We start from the raw sequence: 24,899 nt of genomic DNA, 5'->3' as shown, positions 1-24,899 counted from the left end.
AGATGAGTCAAAGACACATGATGTGCATAAGGGAGTCCCAGGTTTGATCTCTGCCACTCTGGCCCTCAGACTCCTTTCAGAAATGGCCATTAAGTAATACCATTATCTCCCACCCTAAAATAAACAAGCAAACACACACAAAATAACTCTCAAGCCAAGAGGCCTAGCACAGGAGTTTGTAGGGCCCAGCTTGCAAGCTCAAATCTGGTGCTACAATCAATTTTCGGACATACCAAGTGAAGTATGTGCAAGCAACCATAAAATGGACAAGTACTGCCAATAAAAGAAGTATCCTTGTTCCACAACCAGGAGGTATAAAATCTGGCCATGTGTGAGGTGGGACTCACTGTGAGCAAGACAACCAAATGTGTGGGGAGTACAGTCAGGTATGGATGCAACACCATACCATACCACACCTCTTGTCATCCCAAAAGCAACAGAGAAGGGACCAGGAAGAATTATAAAGATAATATGGGGCCAGAGTGATAGAAGAGCAGGTAGGGCATTTGCCTTAAATGTGGCTGATTTGTGTCCAATCCTCAACAGCCCTTATGGTCCCCTGAAATTTCCAGGACTGAATTCTGAGTGCAGAGCCAGGAATAGCACCTGAGCACCACTGGGTAAGACCCAAAACCCAAAGAATAAATAAATAAATAAATAAATAAATAAATAAATAAATAAATAAATAAATAAATAAATAAATAAATATACTATTTAAAAATTAATTTCGGTTTTTGGATCAGAAAAATCCCTACAGTGCTACTGCTCTGCCTCCTACTCCCAAAAAAAAGATAATAAAATTGTTTTTAAAAAAGAAACAAATCGGGGCCCGGAGAGATAGCACAGCGGCGTTTGCCTTGCAAGCAGCCGATCCAGGACCAAAGGTGGTTGGTTCGAATCCCGGTGTCCCATATGGTCCCCCGTGCCTGCCAGGAGCTATTTCTGAGCAGACAGCCAGGAGTAACCCCTGAGCAACGCTGGGTGTGGCCCAAAAACCAAAAAAAAAAAAAAAGAAACAAATCTTGGGGCCGGTGAGGTGGTGCTAGAGGTCAGGTGTCTGCCTTGCAAGCGCGAACCAAGGAAGGACAGTGGTTCAATCCCCTGGCATCCCATATGGTCCCCCAAGCCAGGAGCAATTTCTGAGTGCTTAGCCAGGAGTAACCCCTGAGCATCAAATGGGTGTAGCCCAAGAAATCAAAAAAAAAAAAAAAAAAGAAACAAATCTCAAATCTTTAAAGTCAAATAGCATGCTTTCAACAGGTTTCCTAGCACCTGTTAAATAGCACTGGGTGTAACCAGGGCTCTATGAGAGCCAGCCAATGTAATCCTGGGGGTTCCTGAGTATGGCTAGGTAGTCCTGGTGGCCCCAAGCACCAAAGAGCCCAAGAAGCTCTGTATTCAAAGCCCAAGAATACAACTGTTCCACCAGGTTAACCAAATATTTCAGGGGAAGGCCATGGGAGTCTTACTCACCAGTGCTCACACATAGATATTGTTGGGAGTTAGATGGAAATTATATTCTATTCTAAATACTGCTAGTATTTCCAGAGAAATAATATTTTCTCTGTTATGTTTCCTTATAGCACTTCTTTTTCAATTTTTTTTTGGCAGGTTACACACAGCAGTGCTCAGGGGACCGTGTAATACTAAGGACCGAATCATACACTTCTGCATGCAAATAAAGCATTAAGCTTTAAGCCATTATACCAGTCCATTAGAGAACTTTCAGAAACAAGATTTTATACTCACTTGTAAAAGTAAAGTTCACTCACACAGCTCACAAAAGCCAGGAGACACCGTACAAAGTAAAAAACAAGAATCTGAAAGATACCCAGAATAAGAAAATAAAAATCACAGATATAAATTAGAAGAATCTGAAAGATGAAATCACTCTCATTTGTCATTAACAGTAACAGTAAAAGCTTAACTTAGCCCCACACTAAGTACCTTTCCAGCTGAAGTGTCTCTCTCTCTCTCCTTCTGTCTCTCTCTCTCACTCCCTCTGTTTTTTTCTTTTAGAAACTGTGCTTGCAATATTGTTACTGAAGGGGTAGCATGCATATCACTTTACCTCCTTTCAGCACCCAGTTTTTGTCTACAGTAATCAATTCCAACTATCATTATCATAATGGATCCTTCTCTACCCTACTGCAAGCCCCAACTTTTTGTGGCAAGCTTCCTCCTTTGAACCATTTCTCCTGGCCCTTGTCTCTATTCTCTTTGGGTATTATTATCATATTATCATTTTTTTATAGCCCAAAAATAAGTGTGTTCATTCTATGTCTATTCTTTTTTCCTCTGACTCATTTCATTCAGCATGGTACTCTCCATATCCATCTATGTGTAAGAAAATTTCAGGACTTCATTTTTCTTAACCACTGTTTATAGTATTCCATAGTACAGATATCCCAGTCTTTAGCTACTCATTTGTTCTCGAGCACTTGGGTTGTTTCCAGATTTTGCCCATTTTACATAATGCTGTGATGAACACAGGAATATAGAGGGCTTTTCACTATTGTTTCTGGATCTCAAGATTAATATTGCTGGGTCAGATGGGAGTTCAATTTCTACTTTTTTGAGGAATGTCCATATTGTTTACCCAAAAGTCTATACCAGTGTACATTCCAATCACCAGCAGTGAAGGAGAATCCCTTTTTCCTTATATCTGCACCAGCACTGGTTATTGTTGTTGTTCTTTTTTGATGTGTATCAGTCTCTCTGCAGCATTTCTTTTTCCTTTTTTTTGGGGGGGTGGTGGTGGTGGATTGAGCCATACCCAGTAACACTCAGGGGTTCTCCTGGCTATGAACTCAGAAATTGCTCCCGGCTTGGGGGACCATTTGAGACGCTGGGGGATTGAACCACGGTCCATCCTAGATTAGCTTGGGCAAGGTAGGGAGACGCCTTACCGCTTGCGCCACTGTTCTGGCCCCTCTGCAGCATTTCTTTTTTTTGGGGGGGGGGTCACACCCGGCCACGCTCAGGGGTTACTCCTGGCTCTATGCTCAGAAATTGTTCCTGGCAGGCTCAGGGGACCATATGGGATGCCGGGATTCGAACCACCGTCCTTCTGCGTCTAAGGCAAATGCCTTACCACTGTGCTATCTCTCTGGCCCCTCTGCAGCATTTTGGTTTTTTTTTTTTTTTTTTTGGTTTTTGGGCCACACCTAGCGGTGCTCAGGGGTTACTCCTGGCTGTCTGCTCAGAAATAGCTCCTGGCAGGCATGGGGGACCATATGGGACACCGGGATTCGAACCAACCACCTTTGGTCCTGGATCGCTGCTTGCAAGACAAACGCCTCTGTGCTATCTCCCCGGGCCCTCTGCAGCATTTCTTAACTTTAAAAAATAACTAAAGAGTCAGAGAGTTAGCTCAAAGAGAAGAGAGCATACTTGGCATGCAAGAAGTCAGGGTTTGATGCCTGGGACAGCAGGATCCACTGAGTATCTAATTGGGAGTTACCTCTATCCCTCCAACCATACATACAAAAACATAGAAGTCGACTGCACACTGGATTTTTTCCTCCATAAAATCCTAGAAGTTATCCATAAATGTTTGATACTTGTTTTCTTTTCAGTATTTCCAATTAAGTTCCATGAAAAATAAGGATCGCTGTTATATTCCCAACACTGAATGCTCTACAAAACAAGAGTTGATCTAGAATACCTGTAAAACAGTGCTGGTAAAATAGCTCAAAGTTCGAGGCTGAATGCCTTATCTGAGCAAGAACCTAAATATGATTTCCAGCACCACATAGTCCTCTCTCTCCTAGCACCACTGAGTGTAGCCCAGTGACCCCTAAGTCCCCTTCAGGTCCCCTAAACACTGACTGATCTCTCTCCAAAATCTGCAAATAGAAGAATGAATTAAAAATTCTTAACACACTGGGATGGAGAGATGCTACAGCGGTAGGGCGTTTGCCTTGCAAGCAACTGACGCAGGATAGACAGTAGTTTGAACCCCAGCATCCCCATCTGGTCCCCCGTGTCTGCCAGGAGCTATTTCTGAGCAGACAGCCAGGAGTAAACCCTGAGCAACGAGCCAGAAGTTCTGAGCACAGAGCCAGAAGTAATTCCTGAACGCCACTGAGTGTGTCCCCACTCCCCAAATTTTTAACATAAAGTCTCTTCTTCACTACCAATCTATTTTGTCCATTTCTCAAAACTTCCAGAGACTCAATTCTTGATAAGTTTAACTACTTCAAGGCCTACTTACTCTTACCTTGCTCGTTTGTAGAAATCTTGCATGGAAAGCAGCTGGCCAGGCATGCAGCAACAAGTAAGCATAGGAGCGAATGGCATAGGCTGGAGAATACTCCCAAGTCTGAAACCCCTTTCCATAGATGAGGTAATGTGTCTGAAACAAAGAACAGATGAATTCAAGTTATACTATCCAAAAAATATTGCTAAGCAGATGCTTGTGGAATTTCCAGGCTGAAAGGTTAAAAAGGGAAAAGGGCACAAAAATGCTGACATTCACAAAAAGATTTAAAACTAATGACCAACATTTTAAAATATTGGAACAATACAAATCTCTCTCTCTCTTTTTTTTTTTTTTTTTTTTTGCCATGTTCCTTCTCATCTGTATCAGGACTCATACCAAACAATAAGTTCTGGGTTGCAAGAGAGGATTTAGTTTTTGCACCTGTCTCAAAGTCTCTGTCCACAAGTCAAAACACACACACACACACACACACACACACACACACACACACACACACAGGTGCTAGGCAAATCTTAAAGATTATTGTCAAGTCAACATTAAAGGCATACATTTTCCTATCTACTCTTATTTTTTTTCATCAGGTAAAACAGAAATTCTCTTTAACTATTTTTCTTTAACTACTTTAAGGATTCTTTATTTCTGACTTAAAATGTGTTAAGAAAATTTTATCTCTGCAATAGGTAAAATATACCTCTGTAATTGGTACAGAGGTAAAATTTCCTATAATGAAAGACTTAATAATAGACTTAAAATAATGGACTTAAAAATAATAGACTTAAAATTGTATTAATCAAAAATCAAAAGCATGAACACATCATTTAATAATATTATTTTATTAGCTATCAGAAATAACTAAGAATGAGGGGGCCAGAGCGATAGCACAGTGGGTAGAGCATTTGCCTTGCACGTGGCCAACAGGGTTCAATTCTCAGCATCCCATATGGTCCCTAAGCCTGCCAGGAACAATTTCTGAGTGCAGAGCCAGGAGTAAACCCTGAGTGCCACCAGTTGTGGCCCAAATACCAAAAACCAAAACAACTAAGGGTTGAGAGAAAATGGTTGCCTTTGGGAATAAACTTTGGGCCTGAGAAACCAGGAGTTGCTGTTTTTCCTTTAAATTCTGCAACTTTACCCAGTGGTGATCAGGGTTTACTTGTGGCTCACTCAGGAATCACTCCTAGTAAGTTCAGGAGGCCTCTGGGATGCTGGATTGGTCTTGTGCAAAGCAAGCTCCCTACTTACTGTATAATCACTCCAGCTTGGCTTCTGCAGCTGTTTGTTTGGGTAGTTGATTTGGTTTTGGGGCCATACCTAGCAGTGCTCAGGGGCTACTCCTGGATCTGCGCTCAGAAATCGCTCCGGGCGGGGCCGGGAAGGTGGCACTGGAGGTAAGGTGTCTGCCTTGCAAGCACTAGCCAAGGAACGGACCGCGGTTCGATCCCCCGGCGTCCCATATGGTCCCCCTAAGCCAGGGGTGATTTCTGAACACATAGCCAGGAGTAACCCCTGAGCGTCAAACGGGTGTGGCCCAAAAAAAAAAAAGAAAAGAAAAGAAATCGATCCTGGCAGGCTTGGGGACCATATGGGATGCCAGGAATTGAACCCAGGTCTGCCCCCGGTCAGCTGTGTGCAAGGCAAATGCCCTAGTACGTGCTTTCACTCCAGTCCCTCTGCAGCATTTCTTAACCTTAAAAATTAACTCAACAGGGGACCGGAGAGATAGCATGGAGGTAAGGCGTTTGCCTTTCAGGCAGAAGGTCATTGGTTCAAATTACGGCATCCCATATGGTCCCCCGAGTCTGCCAGGAGTGATTTCTGAGCGTAGAGCCAGGAGTAACCCCTGACCCAAAACAAAAACAAAAACAAAACAAAACAAAAAACAGGGATAGAAAGTGCTGGAGAGATAGTACAGTGGGCAGGGTTCTTGTCCTATATCAGGAGTCATCAAACTCGCTGCCCGCAGGCCATTTGCAGCCCTCCATACAACCAACATTTTGTGGCCCTGCCCTAGAGGAATCTTTTTTTGTTTTGTTTTGTTTTAGTTGTTTGGGTCACACCCCCCAATGTTCAAGGCTTATTACTGACTTTGCACTCAAGGATCACCCCGACTTTGCCTCCTGCAGCCCCCAGGTAAATTGAGTTTGAGACCCCTGTTCTATATGCAGCCAACTTTGGGTTTGATCCTATTGAGTGCAGAGCACTGCAGGGTGTGGCCAAAAAAATAAACTATGATTGGAAAGATAGTATAATGGGTAAAATGCTGACCTTGCACACACCAACAATGTTCAATCCCCTGCACAGTTGAAGATGCCCCCAGCACCACCATGAGCACAGAGCCAGGAGCAAGACCAGAAGATAGCTAGCTAGATGTGGCTCCAAAACAAAACAAACCAGAAAATTAAAGAAACCACCTACTGGTTCCCAGTAGTTGAATATTTCATCACAGTCAGAGATGTTGCTAAGGAGAGCGGCACACAATCTTGCAGAGAGCAGGCATTTGAAAGCAGTAGATCCTTCCGGCGCCCAGACTTGTCCTGCTCTGTTTCCATATATACTGCTCAAGAAGAAAAAAAAAAAACAAAACAACAACAAAAAAGAACAGAACAGTTTGTCAGGAGGATCTGCTGGCCGACCAGGGCAAAAACTAGATAATAAAGGGTAAGAATAACGATGGGCATCAAAGTTAACTGAAGTTATTCATCTCAACTAAGCAACCCACATCGACTCTAAGGCAAATAAATCAGAAGCGAGACTTTGAACAACTTCATCAACTTGAAGCTCGGCTTCCACTTGCCTACTTTTCAAGTCCTCCACTTTATAGTTAAAAGAAAAATGAGGGGATTGGAAGGATAAGCCCAGTGGGAGGGCATTTTTGCCTTGCCATGGTCGACCCAGGACGAACCTGGGTTCGATTCCCGACATCCCATATGGTCTGACACATAACAAGATTTATCCTAAACCAACTTAAGAGCCCAAAGCTGTCATTCTCCTGTTTCTTCAAGAAAGTCATTACCTTGCAATGCTTTAACCATCCCTGGGCCTATCTATGTTGGATGTAGGAACCGAATAAATAAATATGTGGCATCCAACTTGCATGCAGTTCCCTCACTTGACAGCTCCTGCATGCATTCCTAACTGGATTCCCTCAGGCTTGGGGGGGGGGTAGAGTTGGAAATTGTGGAGTTCACATAAAACAGTGGGGGTGCAGAGAAGGCAGCTCTGAGGAGCAGAGGGAGAAGGTGCCAGAAGCCTGATGACCATGGGCTGAGCAGTCCAGGCTTCCTAGGGACTAGAAATAGGGACCCAGGTGGGGTGGGGTGCCTAGGGCGGAGAGAAGACGGCTCCAGGGCACGCCCCAAAAGCCCACGGTGGAGGGGCAGTCCTTAGAGGTCAGGCCCCAGGAGCAGGGGAGACCCCCCCAGGGGCGGGTGTGCAAGCCCAGACCAGCCACGCCCCAGCCGGATCCGCTTGCACGTACTCGCTCCCGGGCTCCTGCCGCTGGTCCGAGGCCGAGGTCGTGCCCCCGCCCAGGCCGGCATGGTCCTTGCTGCCCTTGCTGCCCTTCCGGCGCCGCCGAGCTCCGCGGGTCACCATGACAGGTAGGCAGGCAGGAGGAAAGGAGGAAAGGAGGCGGCGAGCGGAGACTCTGCTGGGGCGGCGAACGGCGTCCGCCGAGGGACAAAAAGCCTCGACATGCGCAGACCAGATTGACTGCAAGGTTCCACCACCAATCAATTAAATGGGACTTTAGACTTTCTCCCTTAAACGTCACCTTTTCTTATTTCCATCTAGGCCTTCCTTCCTCTCAACTTGTTTTTCAGCATCCCCCCCCCAAAAAAAATTTTAACAAAACCTTAGATTTTAGTTTTGGGCCCCCCACACCACATCCAGCCATACTTAGGGAGTATTATTCCTGGCTATGCATTCAGTACTGTAATTAATTCCTTGTGGTAGTGCTCTGGGGAATCCTATGGGATGACAAACGTGGAATGCGAGTCGGACACAGGCGAGGCATATGCCCTACCCGCTGTACTAGTGCTTGGGAATCTGGGATGACTCTTGGCTCTGTGCTCAGAGATCACTCCTGGTAGTGTTCATGGGGCCATATAGAACCTAGACGAGCCGCCTAGAAGGAAAGCACTTTGCCCACTGGACTCTCCCCCAGTCCTACTTTTATTATACTTATTGTGAATTGGGAGCTACAGCCCTAGATGCTGAGGTGTGTATGTGGGGGAGTGGGGGGGGAGCTACTCCCTGCCATGTGTTGGAGAGCCCTGTCATGCAGTGCTGGGGATTGAGCCAGGCTGCGTCTCTTGCAAGGCAGGCACCTGCCAAATTCTATGCTCTCCAACCTTGATTTATTTTATTATTATATCACCATGATTTACCAAGTTGTTCATAATACAACTGTTCCAGGTATTAAACGTTCCAACACCAATACTCCACCACGTCTCTCCACCCAGAACCCCAGTCTGCCCCCTTTTATATATTTGCTACAACACAAATAGAATTACCAGAACTTAGATCAATAAGTCAAGTTGTGACTTATCTCACAATGGTGTTACTGAAGTCACTTGGATTTACTGGGCTGGTTGGTTCTACTTGGGCTTTTTGGTACTGTTTTTGCTTATTTTTCTTGGTGTTCTATCCAACTTTCTCTTCAGATTTGTGGTGATCCTACTGGGGTGACACTAGTATGAAATTTGGAGGTGTCACGTGACCATGGAGTCCAGGTGACACCCTTATTTTATAAGCACAAATATAAGTGAGTTAGTATTTAGATTCAGGTAATTGGCTCAATGGCAAAGTGCATATCTTGGACATGAGACCTGGGTTTGATCTCCAAAACACACACACAGCTGCCTACCAAAGGGAGGTTCACAAAATTCACTGGGCATGTACCTGGCCTGTCTACCTAAGAGAGGAACACACATACCTGCCTAGCAAAGGGAGGCTGGCAAAAACTTCACTGGACATGGTACCTGGCCTATGTACCATGTGTGTTAGGACAATACTGCAAAGGCCCTCACAAATGTTCCCTTATTCATACTTCTGCTCACGAAATCCCTCTGCCTGAAGTGTAACTTCTTACCTAAAGATCCTTGCATTTCTCTTTATTTTATGATCCAGCACAAATGCTACCTTGTCCATGTACCAGAAATTAATGGGACTAGAAAACGCCTAAAAATCACATTACCTGCCCTCAATTAGATTATGTTCAGAGCTAAGTAATACACATCTTCATGAAAGGTCACTGCTAGGATGAGAAATTTCTTAACACCAAACCTCCTATGCCAGTTTTCTGATTCCAGTTAATGACACTGCAGTTATTCCAGAGATTCAAGTTAAATACCTTGAGTCTAGAAAGAGGAGGTACAGTAAATGCACCCCATATACACCTCAACACAGGCCTTTTGCCTGGTCTGTATTGTGAATTGGGGGACAAAAAAAAATACCTTGAGTTTTCCCTTTATTCCTCTATTTTCTCCCAGAACTCACCTAAGGAGCAAGTCCTTGTAAATATTATGCAATTCAACTTATCACCTTGGTCCAGGCCACTGCTATGTCCTCTGCATAATCATATTATACATTTTTTCCAAATACAGAAAATAAGGCAGTTACATTTCTTCCAAGAGTTTACAATCCTAATTTGTGGAACCTACCTTAACAGTAACATACATTATTCACAAGAGTATCTCATTTTGCAGGATGCTGATAATCTATTGTCCATGTTGCTCTGATTACAAATCCCAGTAGAGTCAACTGATTCAGTGAAATGGGACAACTTATTACTTTTTTTTTTTTTTGGTGTTTGGGTCACACCGGGCATTGCTCAGGGGTTCCTCCTGGCTCTATGCTCAGAAATCGCTCCTGGCAAGCTCAGGGGACCATATGGGATGGCGGGATTAGAACAACCATCCTTCTGCATGCAAGGCCTATCTCCAGGTTATCTATCTGGCCCCTTAACTTATTGCTTGACTCAACTGACAGATTAACTCAGATGATATTTATCTCTTTAAGAGGAATTGACAGTGTAGGAAAATACTTAGATATGATGAGACAACAGCCTTTTACTGCCTCAACAACGAAGCTTCTTTGTTTCATTTATTTTCCATGTCATTATCCAGGATCAGAGCATCACACAACTCCAAAGGTCACCAACCACATGTCTATAACATTAAGTGGCAGACACTGATATCTTTGAAGTCAATCAAGAGCAACGAGTCCCAAAGCAAAAGTTTTTTTTTTTTTTTTTGGTTTTTCGGGCCACACCCATTTGATGCACAGGGGTTACTTCTGGCTAAGCGCTCAGAAATTGCCCCTGGCTTGGGGGGACCATATGGGATGCCGAGGGATCGAACCGTGGTCCTTCCTTGGCTAGTGTTTGCAAGGCAGACACTTTACCTCTAGCGCCACCTCACCAGCCCCGCAAAAGATTCTTTAAGTCCAGAAAAGATTACTGACTGAAAACTGACTGGGATTTTTGTTGCTTTTTTTCTATTCTTTGTTTTTGTTTTTGGCCACTCTCCATCATAGCTCAAGGGATAATATGGGATATCTGGAATCAAACCTGACTCCCACATAAGCTGCATTCCAGTCTTTAAGCCATCCTCTGGCCCCACAAATTGGTGTGTGTGTGTGTGTGTGTTTTTTATCAACTCCCACCCCAGTGAGAATGACATAGTAGAAATCAATCTACTGAACTACCGGGGTATCAGATTTAATTGTTGTTCAATCGTTTTCCTAAACTGGCACTGCATTAACATTACCTGCTGCTTAGAGAGGGCCTTGTCACAGGTCTGATAAGTCATTCTATAGCATAGGCTAACCCGTTCTGTCTCTGGATGCTGAAATCGACTTAGGAATTGTACAGAAATGACAGTGTCCTGGGACACTGCTCGGGCCACAGTGTGAAACTCAAGTTCATCAAATTTTTTCTTCTCATCTAACCAAAAACTTATATCATGCACATAGCAAGGGGGATATAGGGAATAGCTTTGGAAAGGTTCTATTTTCCCTGGGACAAAGTGCTTCAGGAAACGGCTATCAAAGGTCCATAATATTCTCCAATCTGAGATTCCCCAGACAAGCATGGCTAATAAGTCTAAGTTTATAGATACAAACATAAAACAATGGTCTTTGTGTATACTGTTGGTAGCTGGAATGATAACACACCCAATATTCAGGTCCTTTGCACAATCTGGGCCAAAAATCTCAGATTTCACATTAATCATAATATCTTTCCCATTTGCTTCAAAGATAAATTCCACTGAATTGCTCGGTTTAGATCCCTCCAACACTGTCTGTGTCAGAAAGCCATCCAGAATGTGCTTTAAGTGATCTAGTAGTGATTGAGAACAGTTCTCCTTCAGTTTTTCCTTTAACCCAAGGATAAATAAAGTCTCGTGAAATGCTGGCATTGTAAAAGGCAAAACAAAACACTTCCGAAAGACAGGTCCACTGAGGATATACAGAGAACCTGGGAGGTAGTCTGGAGCTTGGATGACAGCACAAACATGAATTAGGAGAGAAGGTCTCAGGCAGACCCAGGCTTGACTCGACAGTTCTTCCTGTGCTTCTTCCTTATTGTCTCTCTCAGGAGTTCTGGGGAGGCTAAGTGCTGAAAATGACACCAGCAAGTCCTCTATGTCTTGTGTTCTTCCAACATTTAGGGACTCTGAATTTGAGTTATTTGCACTGAGATTAATCCAAAAGACCTCTGACAAATTGTCACAATTCGAGAAAGTGAGAGCACTGCTTTCCAGAGGCAGTAAAGGGAAGGAACACTTCAGCCTTTTTACAGGGAAAACTTTGCCTAATTCAGCAATGAGTTTCTCATTTATGGTTTTGACAGGATGGCTTGAAGATGCTTCTAGAAAATCTCTGTTTAAATACAAAGGCAAAGATAAATTTTTAACTTAAAAGAATCAATAATTATAATATAACTATAATAAAACCCACAAATAATAACCATAGGGGGAAAATCATTCCTTAGTTGATACTGGGGAAAAAGTACATGATCCACTATAAAGAAAACCCGCTGGGCTCAAGAGGCACCCTTGTATTCTGCCAATCCTGGACCAACTAACAGTCCCCATATGACATAAGGTTATCCCAAGCATTGCCAGGAACTACTCCTGGATGTAGAGCCAAGAATAGCCCCTGAACATTACAGGTGTGGCCCAAACACTCCTCCTCCTTCCAAATGAAAAGAGCTATCATATATATCAAAAATCTGATGGTTACCATCCCAACATATCCCTGAAAATATTACAATTTTAATTCTAAAGTGACTTGTGGGACCAAAGCGAAGAGTACGATAGTAGGGTGCTTGCATATGGCTTGTCTGAATTTGATCTTCAACATCCCATATGGCCCCCAAGCATCACCAGGAGTACTTGCTGGGTACAGAGACAGGAATGACTTCTGAGCCTGTCAGGTATGCCTCCCCCCAAAAGTACACACACACAAACACAAAAAACTAAAGTGACTTGATTAGCCAAACAGATTTATTCAGTACAACCACCATTAACCACTTATAAAGCTGCCATTCAAGAAAGATATGGTTGTCATCAAGCCGATCAGGATAGGACTGGAGTTAGAAGTGATTTCTGGTGCTGGAGCTATAGCGCAGTGGTAAGGCATTTGCCTTGCACGCGGCCAACACAGGATGAACTCCAGTTCGAATCCCTGCATCCCAGATGGTCCCCTGAGCCTGCCAGGAGTGACTTCTGAGTGCAAAGCCAGGAGTAACTCCTGAGCACTGCTGGGTGTGACCCAAAAACAAAACAAACAAAAAAGAAGTGATTTCCGGTAAAGTAACAGGTTACCTGCTCAACTTTCCTCTAAGTGCTTCTGGTTCTGGAAAGGAAAACCACTGATCACCCAGTTTGATCCTGAAGAGTCTAGGCTGTGAATCTTCAAAGGGTAAGCTCCGGGTAAAGACATGGTTCAAAGCACCTTCTAAATTAAAGGTCTTATTCTGTCTCCTGGCAAAATAGACACCTGTCATTGTTAAAGAAAGCCAGAAAAATTGACAAGAAAATTGCTTGCCTGTGAGATTTTTTTTTTAATCATTAGAAAGAAATTAAAAAAAAAGAGAGATAAAACTTGCACATATGTTAGGACTCACCGATATCCAGTGCATTTGTACCCTGGCACAGATTCACAACTGAAAGGATGCACGTCACTTAAAATGAATCCCCCTAGGGCTGCCATGCCGACTACTTGCCAACTGTTATCCCATTCTCTTGTTGGCTTATCAGCAGGAGTCCCACCTTGTCCTCTACACAGTGCCATATGGACTTCTCCATCTTTTGCAAGAACATCTGCAGAGCTGGGGGAATGGGGGAGAAGGAGATGGATACCAGTCATATGTCAGAAAAAAGTAGAAATTAGCACTAGTGATAGTGAGCTATATCTACATAATTTGGCTGTGAAATCACTATCATCCAATCATGCCTCTTTTCAAAGGTCTATAAATTATAGCTTCAATTATGCAAAGGAAGTAGCTGGAAGTAAAGAAGAATGCCAACTTGGAACTGATTTTAGTGTCTGACTAGCGTATTATTCAGCTTTATATTTGCATTGTTCATCAATGTTTGCCAAGTTCCTATATAGAATTCACTCATCAGGCTCTTCTTGTCCTTTTGTTCTCTTCTTTTACCTATTATAATTCTGTACTTCAAATACTAAAATCAAGGCTCCTTATTAAATGTTTGTTAATGCTCATCCCTATCAATCTCAAATATGACATGCATAGATGCAATATCAAACAGCACCTTTTAGGTTCTCAACAATATTTTAAGGTACTATTGGTATCCTCAGTTTACAGAGAAGAAAGCAAAAGCACCTAAGGATTAAGTAAACTTACATAAATCACACCATTGATACATGGGGATTTGAATCCAGGCAGCTTGGCACCTAAATTTATAATCTTGCCCATTAGACCAGCATTTCTCAACCAAGAGCTATATGGAATCCAGGATATTGCAAAGAGACTTAGGTGAAAATCCGCTTAAATTAAGGGCACATTATGAGACTAGGGGGTAACAGATAGAACAGATAGGACAGAAAAGGGTGTAACAGGACAGAAATTCCACAGAAGTTCCATAGGCATTTCATAGGAAGAATTCCATAGAAAAAAGAAAACAAGATTGGAAGAGGGCCAACCTTTTGGAAAAGAAACACTGCATACAGGCTACAATTATTTTGCTCTATCAAAAACAGGAGATTCTCCCTAGACACCCCTAAGAACAAACTGTCCTTTTATCCATCATTTAGGGCTGTATGTCTACTTCCCCACTACATAGATTCTATTTTCCTCTGAGAGTCCTAATAGCTAGCTAGCTGTATGTCCTACTCCCCAGACTCAAACAGATGTCAACCTGTAATGTGCATCTCAACGCATGTTAACATTGAGTGCTCTCCTTTCCTCACCTTTGAAAAAACTTGGCCAGAAGTTTCCTATTCTCAGCTATTCCAGCTTTGCGTCCACAGTGTGGGAAGTTAAAATAAATCCGATCGAATCCCCTGTCGTGCGGTTCAAAGACATCTGCCAATCGGGTGCAGTCCACCCCAAAACGTACGTCCGTTCCTGGCACGAAATAAAGAGACGGGAGGTTAGTTGTGAAGACTTTGAAAGCCCCTTCCCAATCCGAACCGTGCAGAAACATCATGCGCACGTGCAAATGCTTTGTGCAAATGGCCACTGCGGGGATGGAAAAAAAAAAAAAAAAAAAAAAAAAGCAAAATCCGGAGCCGGAGAGATAACGTGGAGGTAGGGCGTTTGCATTGCATGCAGAAGGTCGGTGGTTCGAATCCCGATGGGGTCCCATATGGTCCCCAGAGCCTGCCAGGAGCGATTTCTGAGCGCAGAGCCAGGAGGAACCCCTGAGCGCTGCTGGGTGTGACCCAAAAACAAAACAAAAAAGCAACCCCCCCAGGGCAGCTGGGCAGGGCCTGGCCCTACCTCGCTCTTGCAGGCCCCGCAGATTCTCCAGGGCCACGGGGTCGCTGGCCAAGTCGGAGGGGCCCTGCAAGCAGGTCGCCGTGATCCTCGAGTTCGAATCCAGAGTCTGGCTCAGAGCAGCGGCGAAGGAAAAATTCCCCTCCCCAACCAACAGGAGGCGCTTCGGAGCCATGTCTGCCGTGGGACTCCCGCGCGCGCCTTCTCCGGCGGTGCTTTCTTATGACGTCACTTCCGGCGCGTTTCGCCGCTCATCGTGACGTGATCACCCCGCGGAACCGGAAGTGGCTTCCTGGGAGGAAACTAGCCCTGAGGGACTGGTAGATCCCAGTGTCCCTGGGAAAGCTCTGAGTGCCCCTGAGTCCTCCTCCTCCTCCTCCTCCTCCTCCTCCTCCTCCTCCTCCTCCTCCTCCTCCTCCTCCTCCTCCTCCTTCTCCTTCTTCCTCTTCCTCCTCCTTCCTCCTCCTTCTCCTTCTCCACCTGCCTCCTCCTCCTCCTCCTCTTCTTTCTTCTTTCTCCTCCTCCTCCTCTTCTACTTCTCTTCTTTTCCTTCTTTTCTTCTTTCTTCTCTCTTCTTCTTCTTCTTCTTCTTCTTCTTCTTCTTCTTCTTCTTCTTCTTCTTCTTCTTCTTCTTCTTCTTCTTCTTCTTCTTCTTCTTTCTTCTTCTTCTTCTTGTTTTTTTTTTGGTTTTTGGGCCACACCCGGCAGTGCTCAGGGGTGACTCCTAGCTATCTGATCAGAAATCGCTCCTGGCAGGCACGGGGGACCATATGGGATGCCTTGATTTAAACCAACCACCTTAGGTCCTGGGTCAGCTGCTTACAAGGCAAATGCTGCTGTGCTATCTCTCCAGCCCCTCCTCTTCTTCCTCCTCCTCCTCTTCCTCCTTCCTTCTTCTAATAATTTCTTTATCTTTTTTCTAATTTATTTAAACACCGTGATTACAAACATAATTGGAGTTGGGTTTCAGTCATAACAAGAACACCCCTCTTCACCTGTGCAACCTTTCCATCACTGATGCCCTATCTCTTTCTTCCCCCACCCCTGCCTGTATTCAAGATAGGCTTTCTACATCCCTCACTCACTGACATTGTTATGAGAGTTCTCAATATAGTTACTTCTCTAACTGCACTCACCACTCTTTGTGGTGAGCTTTATAGCTTGAGCTGGTCCTTCCAGCCCTCTCTGGAAATTATTTCAATGTCTTGAATTTTTCTTAAAACCCATAGATGAGTGAGATTATTCTGTATATGTCTCTCTCTCCCTCTGATTAATTTCACTCAGCATTGATACAGGTTGGTCTCTGGCACTACATATGACTTCATGAGCAGAGTCAGGAGTAGACCTGAGCACAATCAGGCATGGCCAAAAGAAGAAAGTTGTGCTTTCATGGGGCCAAATATATGCTATAATATAATAGTTAATATGCTAGCCTTACATTGGCAGACTGGATTCCTTGGCATATTTTCCTGAGCATTGCCTAGTGGATGCTCCTTCTGAGCACTGTCAGGAATAGTCCCTGGTCTTCACCTGGTGCTCCCCCCAAATCCCCAAACCCCACAACAGTTCTACTTTCCTATGGAGAAACAATTGGAAAAAATCAAGGCTGCTGGAAAAAAATGATATAGGAAGCTAATAAGGTCATGGAACAAGGGTCAATTGAAATATCAGTTGGCAGTGGAGACTGAACTGATTTAAAAATCACCAAGACAGGAGCCGGAGCAGTGGTGTTCCCCCAAGCCAGGAGCGATCTCTGAACGTATAACCAGGAGTAACCCCTGAGCATCACTGGGTGTGGCCCAAAAAACAAAAATAAAATAAAATAAAAGTCACCAAGACTGCAGTCAGAGTAATAACACAGCGGTAGGGCATTTGCCTTGTACATGGCTGTCCCAGGAGGGACCAGGCTCGATCCCTGGCATCCCATATGGTCCGCCAAGCCAGTCAGGAGTGGTTTCTAAGTGCAGAGCCAGGAGTAACCCCTGAGCACTGCCAGCAAGACATAGTGATTAGACCAATGTGGAATTTAGCAACATACTAAAAGATGACCTTATATTGGGTACTTGGACAACTGGGTGAATGCTGAAACCTATCCAAACAGTTCTGGGGGTAATGGCTCCTTAGTCTGCATGTACTGGCTGTGAATGTGGGACTAAATGCTCTAGTCATCATGCTGTTTGTTGACATCACTGCATTCATCTATCTTCACAAAGACACATGGTGTGAGAGAGCACCTGCCTTTACATCCACAATATTGACTTTGTCCCTGCCAGTACTGGGTGTATGATGACTCCCAAATCATGTCTACTTATTCATAGTGATCTGGATGATGAACATTCTTTCTTTGCTTGAAGAACTGGGAAGACCAGATCTGGTGTTATCTTTTTTTCTTTTTTAAAGAACATGGATCAACCAAATAAGAATTTTTGTCACTCTTTTCTAGAAAGAGATAAAAACAACCTTTATCCCTCAGGATTAAATTGCTCTTCAGAGAAGGTATGTATTGTCTTGATACTAAGGTACTAAATTCATGTTTTGACCAAAAGAGTAATTTTTTATTTTTAATTCTTTACCCCAAAATTAAAATGCACATTTTGGTTATCTAGTATGTGCAAACTATGATTGATAGAGAGGTAGAGTGTAATATGAATAAGACAGATCCTGTCCCTAAGGGATATCTCTCTCTCTCTCTCTATATATATATATATATATATATTTCAGTATATATCAATACATATAATGTATTTGACATATTTGAAGAACTCAGCATATGGTAAAATAAATAAAATGTGGGACTGGAGTAATAGCACAGTGAGTAGGGTGTTTGCCTCTCACATGACTGACTTGGGTTTGATCTCCGGTATCCCATATGGTCTTCTGAATCTGTCAGAAGTAATTTGATTTGGTTTAGTTTGGGTCCACAGCTGATAATGTTCAGGGTTACTTCTGACTCTTTACTCCTGAGAATTACTCCTGAGAATTTTGCTTTATAGCCAAAGAGATTGGGGAAGAAGTGAACATTGGATAACTAGGTAATACAATAAATGATCAATAAATAATACTTTTCTTCCATATGGGCCCAGCTCAAAAGGCACTTCTTCCAATTGCTTTTCAATTTTTTTCTCCCCTTTGTCTCACAGAACTTTTTTGTGTGGGTTACATCAGGCAGTGCTCAGTGCTCTGTGCTCAGAAATCACTCCTGGCAGCTTTGGAGGAGCATATTGGATGCCGAGAATCAAATCCAGGTCTATTCGGGTTGACTGTGCACAAGGCAAATGTCCTACCACTGTGCTATCTCTCTGGCCTCTCTCATAGAACTTTATCTTCAGATATTAGAGGTTATCCTGGCTTTTCACTCAGACATTACTCTTGATACCAGAGCAATAGTACAGCAGATAACACAGCCTTTAAATGCTCCCATATTTTAAAATTATAACAGTTCCCCACATAGTACTAAGAGTTCTAAAGATTTACCTGATTTTTGGGAAGGGGTTTGGGGCCACACCCTGCAATGCTCAGGGATTATACCTGGTTCTGAACTCAGCAAACATTCCTGGAAGTTCTGAGGTTCTCAGGGGATCAAATGGAACACTGGAGATCAAACCCAGGTAGATGCCCTACCTGCTGTACTGCTTCTCTGGCCCCTTTACCTGTCTTTTTTGGGGAGGAAGGATCATCCATTACTGTTGACATAAAGCATAAATCAAAGGATTTTAGACCTGGGTAGAAATAAATGGAGCCACGAGAATTAAATTGAAAGAAAAGCTTGATCCTCAGTACAGTAAAGAGTTGCCTATGTTTAGTCAAAGATACAAACGCAATACTTTTCTATTCTCTGGTTTGTACAAGCTTTTCTTTTCTCATCTTTTCCCAGAAACAATCCCTCATCTATTGCCTTGCAAATCCACATTATGGCAGCCTCATTCATGCAAATGGTCATGCTGAAGTGTGGACAGATTGGAATGATATATCCAAGTTTTTTCAATATGGATGGAGATGCAACACTAATGAGAATGCTTATTCAATTCAGACCCTGATGGGCAACTGGAACCAGGATAGATTTGACCTAAAGTATATCATGCAACCCAAACCATTGCCTTCCCAGGTAATCTTTTATTTTCTCTTTCTGTCTATTAGTGAAAAGTGCCAGTGACCATTTGAGAGGCAGAAATCTGACAACTTCCAAAAATTGGATAATTTCCAATGCTAAAATCTCTGGCTTTAGTTGAATGAGGTGGTTAGGAAAAAGGTCTCATCTGAAACACACTACCCCTATTTTACTATCAAGTTAAATATTACCATATTTTCTGGCATATAAGATGACTTTTTAAACCATGAAAAACTTCTTTTTTTTTTTTTTTGTGGTTTTTGGGTCACACCCGGTAGTGCTCAGGGGTATTCCTGGCTCCAGGCTCAGAAATTGCTCCTGGCAGGCACTGGGGACCATATGGGATGCCGGGATTCGAACCGATGACCTCCTGCATGAAAGGCAAATGCTTTACCCCCATGCTATCTCTCCGGCCCCATGAAAAACTTCTTAAGGGCCCGGAGAGATAGCACAGCGGCGTTTGCCTTGCAAGCAGCCGATCCAGGACCAAAGGTGGTTGGTTCGAATCCCGGTGTCCCATATGGTCCCCCGTGCCTGCCAGGAGCTATTTCTGAGCAGATAGCCAGGAGTAACCTCTGAGCACCGCCGGGTGTGGCCCAAAAACAAAAACAAAAAACAAAACAAAACAAAAAAACTTCTTAAAAGTTGGGGTCATCTTATATGCTGGTATACAGCATGCTAAAACTTACTCCAGCTTCAGGGACAAGTGATCCGACCCTTCTTACCACCGCATCCCATGCAGTTGCCAGGCATCATCACTCCGTCCTCTGCTTGTCCTGATTCATCTTTCAGGGCACACAGAGGAGCTGAGTTACTGAGCACTGCATCCCATCCAGCCTCCGGGTGGCATCGCTAGTATGTGGCTTCCAGTGCTCAGACTTTATATTTTAACAGGAAAAGTAGGGGGTTGTCTTATATGCCTACTCGTCTTATACACTGGAAAAATATGATACTATTATCTTTTTGGTTAGCCCACATCCAGTAGTGCTCAAGTGTCATTGCTGGCTCTGTGCTTAGGAATCACTCCTGGTAGGCTTAGAGGACCATTTAAGTTACTGGGATCTATCCTGGGTATGCAAGGCAAGTGCTTCTACCTATTGTACTATCACTCTGGGCCCAAATATTACCATTATCTTAAGATAGAAAATGATGGGTAGCAAATTCTTTTGATTCTGTGTGGACATTATTAATTTGAAGACATTTGTAATTTTGTATTATATATGATTTTGTGAACCATAGACTAGCTTTACCTCTGGCCCTTGCCTATCTTGACTTGTCATTTATCTGCATCTTTCTCTAAGATCTCTCCTAAACATACCCACAAAGGAAATGAAAGGATATAGGCTTATGCAGAGGTTCTCAAAATTATTTGTTATACTGCACCCTTTTCAGAAATCACTGGAAACTTAGCTTCTGTAAGCAAATTAAGCACACTACCCAGCTGCACTTAAGATTAGTTACTATTCTCTCTCTCTCTCTCTCTCTCTCTTTCTCTCTCTCTCTCCCCCCTCTCCTCTCCTCTCTCTTTCCTCTGACTCCCTCCCTCTCTCTCAGGGGAGGTGAACAAGTTCGACACAAAGAGCCAAAATTTAAACTGTGAGAGTCAGAGAGCCACACCACGCAGTGACCTGCCAAAAACACACAAAAGCATCTAATTTTAACAATAATCTATGAAACACATATTGCATTTTGCCATTTTGAGTGAGGGTCAAAATCCTGCAGTGATGGTGAGGGTGTGCTGCGAAGAGCTGCATTCATTTTGGCCAGGAACCACGTGTTAGCCACCCCTTCTCTCTCTCTCTCTCTCTCTCTCTCTCTCTCTCTCTCTCTCTCTCTCTCTCTCTCTGTCTCTGTCTCTTTCTCTCTTTCTCTGTCTCTTTGTCTTTCTGTCTCTCTCTCTCTCTCTCTCTCTCTCTCTCTTTGTGTCATTGTGTCCCTTTATTTCCCACTATAAGCTATATAGACTCCTTTCTTTTTTTTTTTTTTTTTTTTGGTTTTTCGGGCCACACCCGTTTGATGCTCAGGGGTTACTCCTGGCTAAGTGCTCAGAAATTGCCCCTGGCTTGGGGGGACCATATGGGATGCCAGGGGATCGAACCACGGTCCTGATCCTTGGCTAGCGCTTGCAAGGCAGACACTTTACCTCTAGCGCCACCTCGCCGGCCCCAGATTCCTTTATTTTCATCTGTTACTTTTTCTTTCCAGTTTGGACACTACTTTGAAACAACATATGATGAAAGCTACAACAGCAAAATTCCACTTCCAACCCATAGTAGGTGGACTATTCTTTCTTATTGTGAATTTCTCAGGGCCTATATCATCAATTAGAAAAAGAAAGAACTCAAAAGTAAACTGAATAAGTAAATAATTAAGTGAATGAGTGGATGAATGAATTTTCCTGTTTTCTTTTCTCATGGGTGAGTGTTGAGCCACACCTCATGGTTCTCAGGAACTGCTCCCAGAGTACTTCTTACAGGTCTCTCCCAGAAAAGGGAGATTACATGGTGAGGACATGTAGTACTTGGGGATTCAACCTGGACTTCCTTATGCAAAGCATGTGCACTGGCTCTTTGAGCTATCCCTAGGGACCTCTTTTCTTTTTCTTGTTTGGTTTGGTTTGGGGGCCACATCTGGTGGTGCTCAGGGGTTACTTCTGGATCCACACTCAGGAATCACTTCTGGCGGGCTCAGGGAACCACATGGAATGCCAGGGATCAACCCTCAGTCAGCTGCATGGAAGGCAAGCACCACACACCCTGGGGTACTGCATCTCTCCAGCTCCCTGAATTTCTTTTATTAATTTTGAAGATTTCACTGGTCTACTCTCTGAGAAATGGGAATAAGATTTATTACTAAGACTCCTGCTATTGACTGATTACCCCCTCTACTTTCCCTTTCTTCAGGATATAGAAAACAAACTCACTGGTTTCCAGGACATCAACCTGAGCTGGAGCCAAATCAACACCAATGCAGAGAGAAGTCAACTTATCAAAATAGCTCTATATATCTTCAAGTTGGGCATCCATCTTCTTCACATGTGTGTCATCCAAAAAAATGCCAATCTGAAGATCAAGGAACCTAAAAAGAATAAGAAGTTCATTTTTTTCAAACCAGATATATAGGAAGGAAGCACATGCTAAGCACTAAAATTTTAGTTGACTGTAACAGTATCATCTCTAAATAATAAAAGACATAAAATAATCTCTACTCCCCTTATTTGAAAGGGAGACTCCCAATCAGTGCCCCAGAAACCACCTCCAGTTTATCCAACCTGGCATTATATACAGCTTTTCCAGGAGATATGTCTTTCTTGGCTATAACAACAGTGGGAACAACTTAGGCTACATCATTGATGTCCAGGGGCTGTGTAGTACATGAGATTGAACTTGCCCTCAGACATGCAAAACATGTGCTCTAAACCATTTTAGCTTACTTCCCAGCTGCTATCCACTACCGCCTTTTTTATTGTTGTTTTAACCAAGCCTTAAAGGGTCCAATTTAATTGTATCTGTTCTTAATTCTATGTTAGATGTGTTACAGGAAGGCACCTTGAATTTACAACCTCTGCTTTTCCCTGCTACCATCAGTGGTAGAACTAGAGAAGCCAATATGAAGGGCCAGAGAGATAGCATGGTAGTAGGGCATTTGTCTTGCATGCAGAAGGACAGTGGTTTGAATCCCGGCATCCCATATTGTCCCCTGAGCCTGCCAGGAGCGATTTCTGAGCATAGAGCCAGGAGTAACCGCTGAACGCTGCCGGATGTGACTCAAAAACCAAAAATAAATAAAAAACAAAAAAGCCAATAGGCCATAGGTTACATTTGGCTGGGTATTTTCTGTATATATAAGACTTATAGCCATCATCATGTGTTATAATTGTATTGTAATTTTACTTCTTTAATGTTTCAGTTTTGGGGGGGGTCACACCTGGCGGTGCTCACGGGGTTATTCCTGGCTCTGTGCTCAGAAGTCTCTCCTGGCAGACACAGGAGACATATGGGATGCTTAGATTCAAACCGCCGTCCTTCCAGAATCCACTGCGTGCAAGGCAAACACCCTTCTGCTGTGCTATCTCTCTGGCCCCATTTTATTGTCATTTTAATGAACTTTTTGTTTGTTTGTGGGTCATACCTGACTGTGCTCAGGACTTACTCCTGGCTCTGTCCTTGGGGATTATACCTGGCAGGTTAAGGGTACCATATGGAATGCTGGGGATTGAATTTAAGGGTCAGCTGCATGCAAGGCAAGTCCCCCACCTGTTGTACTATTTGCTATATTAACACTCCAAACCCATAAAGTCATTTTTAAACAAATATATACTAGTATTAAGTGAATAAAAATCTGAGATGTTGCAGTACATTCTACAATGCAGAAAAGATACCAACAACAAAGAATTAAATTATTGAGTTCAGGGGCCCAAGCATTGGCACAGTGGTAAGGTGTTTGCCTTGCACACAGCTAACCTAGAACCGAATGAGGTTTGATCCCCAGCTTTCTGAGTGCATAGCCAGGAGTAACCCCTGAGTGTCATCGGGTGTGACCCCCCAGAAACAAACAAAACAAAAAATAATTGGGCTCCAAATGTCAATGCAATATTGAAAAAAAATCTTTTTAAGTAACAACTTCCTTGATTTGTAATTCATTATCAATGATATTCAACATTTCTCATGTAAGCTTTATTTTTGGCTTTGGTTGCACTTCAATAAATTTCTTTATGCAGTATTTGTTTTATTTATTTTTAAGGGTTTTATTTTTGGGTTCTGGGATTATGTCTGGCAATGCTCAGAGATTACTCCTGTCTCTGAAGTCAGGCATTACTCTGGTGGGGCTCAGGGGACCCTGGGATGCCAGGGATTGAACCTGGGTCAGCTGAGTATAAGGCAAGTGCCCTACCTGATATCCTACCTCTCTGATCCAGTATTTGTTTTAAATTAAAGTAGCTGCTTTTTTCTTTATTTTATTTTATTTTTTTATTTTTTATTTTTATTTTTTTTTGTTTTTGGGCCACACCCATTTGATGCTCAGGGGTTACTCCTGGCTATGCGCTCAGAAATCGCCCCTGACTTGGGGGGACCATATGGGATGCCGGGGGATCGAACCGTGGTCCGTCCTACGCTAGCGCTTGCAAGGCAGACACCTTACCTCTAGTGCCACCTTCCCGGCCCTTTTTCTTCATTTTCAAGCATTCTCAGTATATCACAACTACTGATGCTATTGCTTTTGCTCCAGACTTTATCAGTGCATGCAATGCTCAGGGGACTATGTGGTGCAAGAGGTACAACTAATTAAGGCCTCTAGCACATCAAGAATGTGTTTTTTCGGGGCCGGGAAGGTGGCGCTAGAGATAAGGTGTCTGCCTTGTAAGCTCTACCAAGGAACGGACCTCGGTTCGATCCCCCGGCGTCCCATATGGTCCCCCCAAGCCAGGGGCGATTTCTGAGCACATAGCCAGGAGTAACCCCTGAGCGTCAAACGGGTGTGGCCCAAAAACCAAAAAAAAAAAAAAAAAAAGAATGTGTTTTTCAGTTATTTGAGCATTTCTCCAGGCCCCATACATATTTGGCACTGTATTACTCAGTTCCTATCATTTCAAATGG

General features: G+C 43.4%; 3 protein-coding genes, 1 non-coding gene and 1 pseudogene across 4 annotated transcripts in view; 2 read left to right on the top strand and 3 right to left on the bottom strand.

The window, feature by feature from the left end:
* The window catches only part of ALG9 (ALG9 alpha-1,2-mannosyltransferase), a 78,401-nt gene extending 70,509 nt beyond the window's left edge, over nucleotides 1–7,892 (bottom strand). The window contains exons 1-4 of the mRNA XM_049778644.1: nucleotides 7,704–7,892; nucleotides 6,641–6,779; nucleotides 4,223–4,357; nucleotides 1,750–1,820 (exon numbers count right to left, since the gene is read on the bottom strand). Of these exons, the coding sequence (XP_049634601.1) occupies nucleotides 1,750–1,820; nucleotides 4,223–4,357; nucleotides 6,641–6,779; nucleotides 7,704–7,819 (461 nt within the window). The 5' untranslated portion in view covers nucleotides 7,820–7,892. The remainder of the gene's footprint in view (nucleotides 1–1,749; nucleotides 1,821–4,222; nucleotides 4,358–6,640; nucleotides 6,780–7,703) is intronic.
* LOC126016722 (small nucleolar RNA SNORA40) lies at nucleotides 4,568–4,696 on the bottom strand. Its single transcript, XR_007498479.1, has one exon. It is a non-coding gene; the product is annotated as a small nucleolar RNA SNORA40 (small nucleolar RNA).
* Nucleotides 7,893–9,521: 1,629 nt separating the features above from the next.
* LOC126016697 (uncharacterized) lies at nucleotides 9,522–9,673 on the top strand (annotated as a pseudogene).
* Nucleotides 9,674–10,876: 1,203 nt separating this feature from the next.
* FDXACB1 (ferredoxin-fold anticodon binding domain containing 1) lies at nucleotides 10,877–15,388 on the bottom strand. The gene is made up of 5 exons (XM_049778660.1): nucleotides 15,198–15,388; nucleotides 14,666–14,822; nucleotides 13,359–13,562; nucleotides 13,057–13,215; nucleotides 10,877–12,109 (listed from the first exon to the last, which is right to left on the bottom strand). Exons 1-5 carry the CDS (start codon nucleotides 15,367–15,369, stop codon nucleotides 10,930–10,932), a joined length of 1,872 nt encoding a protein of 623 aa, XP_049634617.1. The 5' UTR covers nucleotides 15,370–15,388; the 3' UTR covers nucleotides 10,877–10,929.
* On the top strand, nucleotides 15,368–22,384 carry CFAP68 (cilia and flagella associated protein 68). The gene is made up of 5 exons (XM_049778418.1): nucleotides 15,368–15,450; nucleotides 17,319–17,466; nucleotides 19,069–19,299; nucleotides 21,508–21,574; nucleotides 22,206–22,384. Exons 1-5 carry the CDS (start codon nucleotides 15,368–15,370, stop codon nucleotides 22,382–22,384), a joined length of 708 nt encoding a protein of 235 aa, XP_049634375.1.
* The last annotated feature ends 2,515 nt before the right edge of the window (nucleotides 22,385–24,899 follow it).

Source organism: Suncus etruscus, chromosome 8 (assembly GCF_024139225.1).
Source record: "Suncus etruscus isolate mSunEtr1 chromosome 8, mSunEtr1.pri.cur, whole genome shotgun sequence".
NCBI classification, from domain to species: Eukaryota; Metazoa; Chordata; class Mammalia; order Eulipotyphla; family Soricidae; genus Suncus; species Suncus etruscus.
This window is presented reverse-complemented; position numbering and strand designations above follow the sequence as displayed.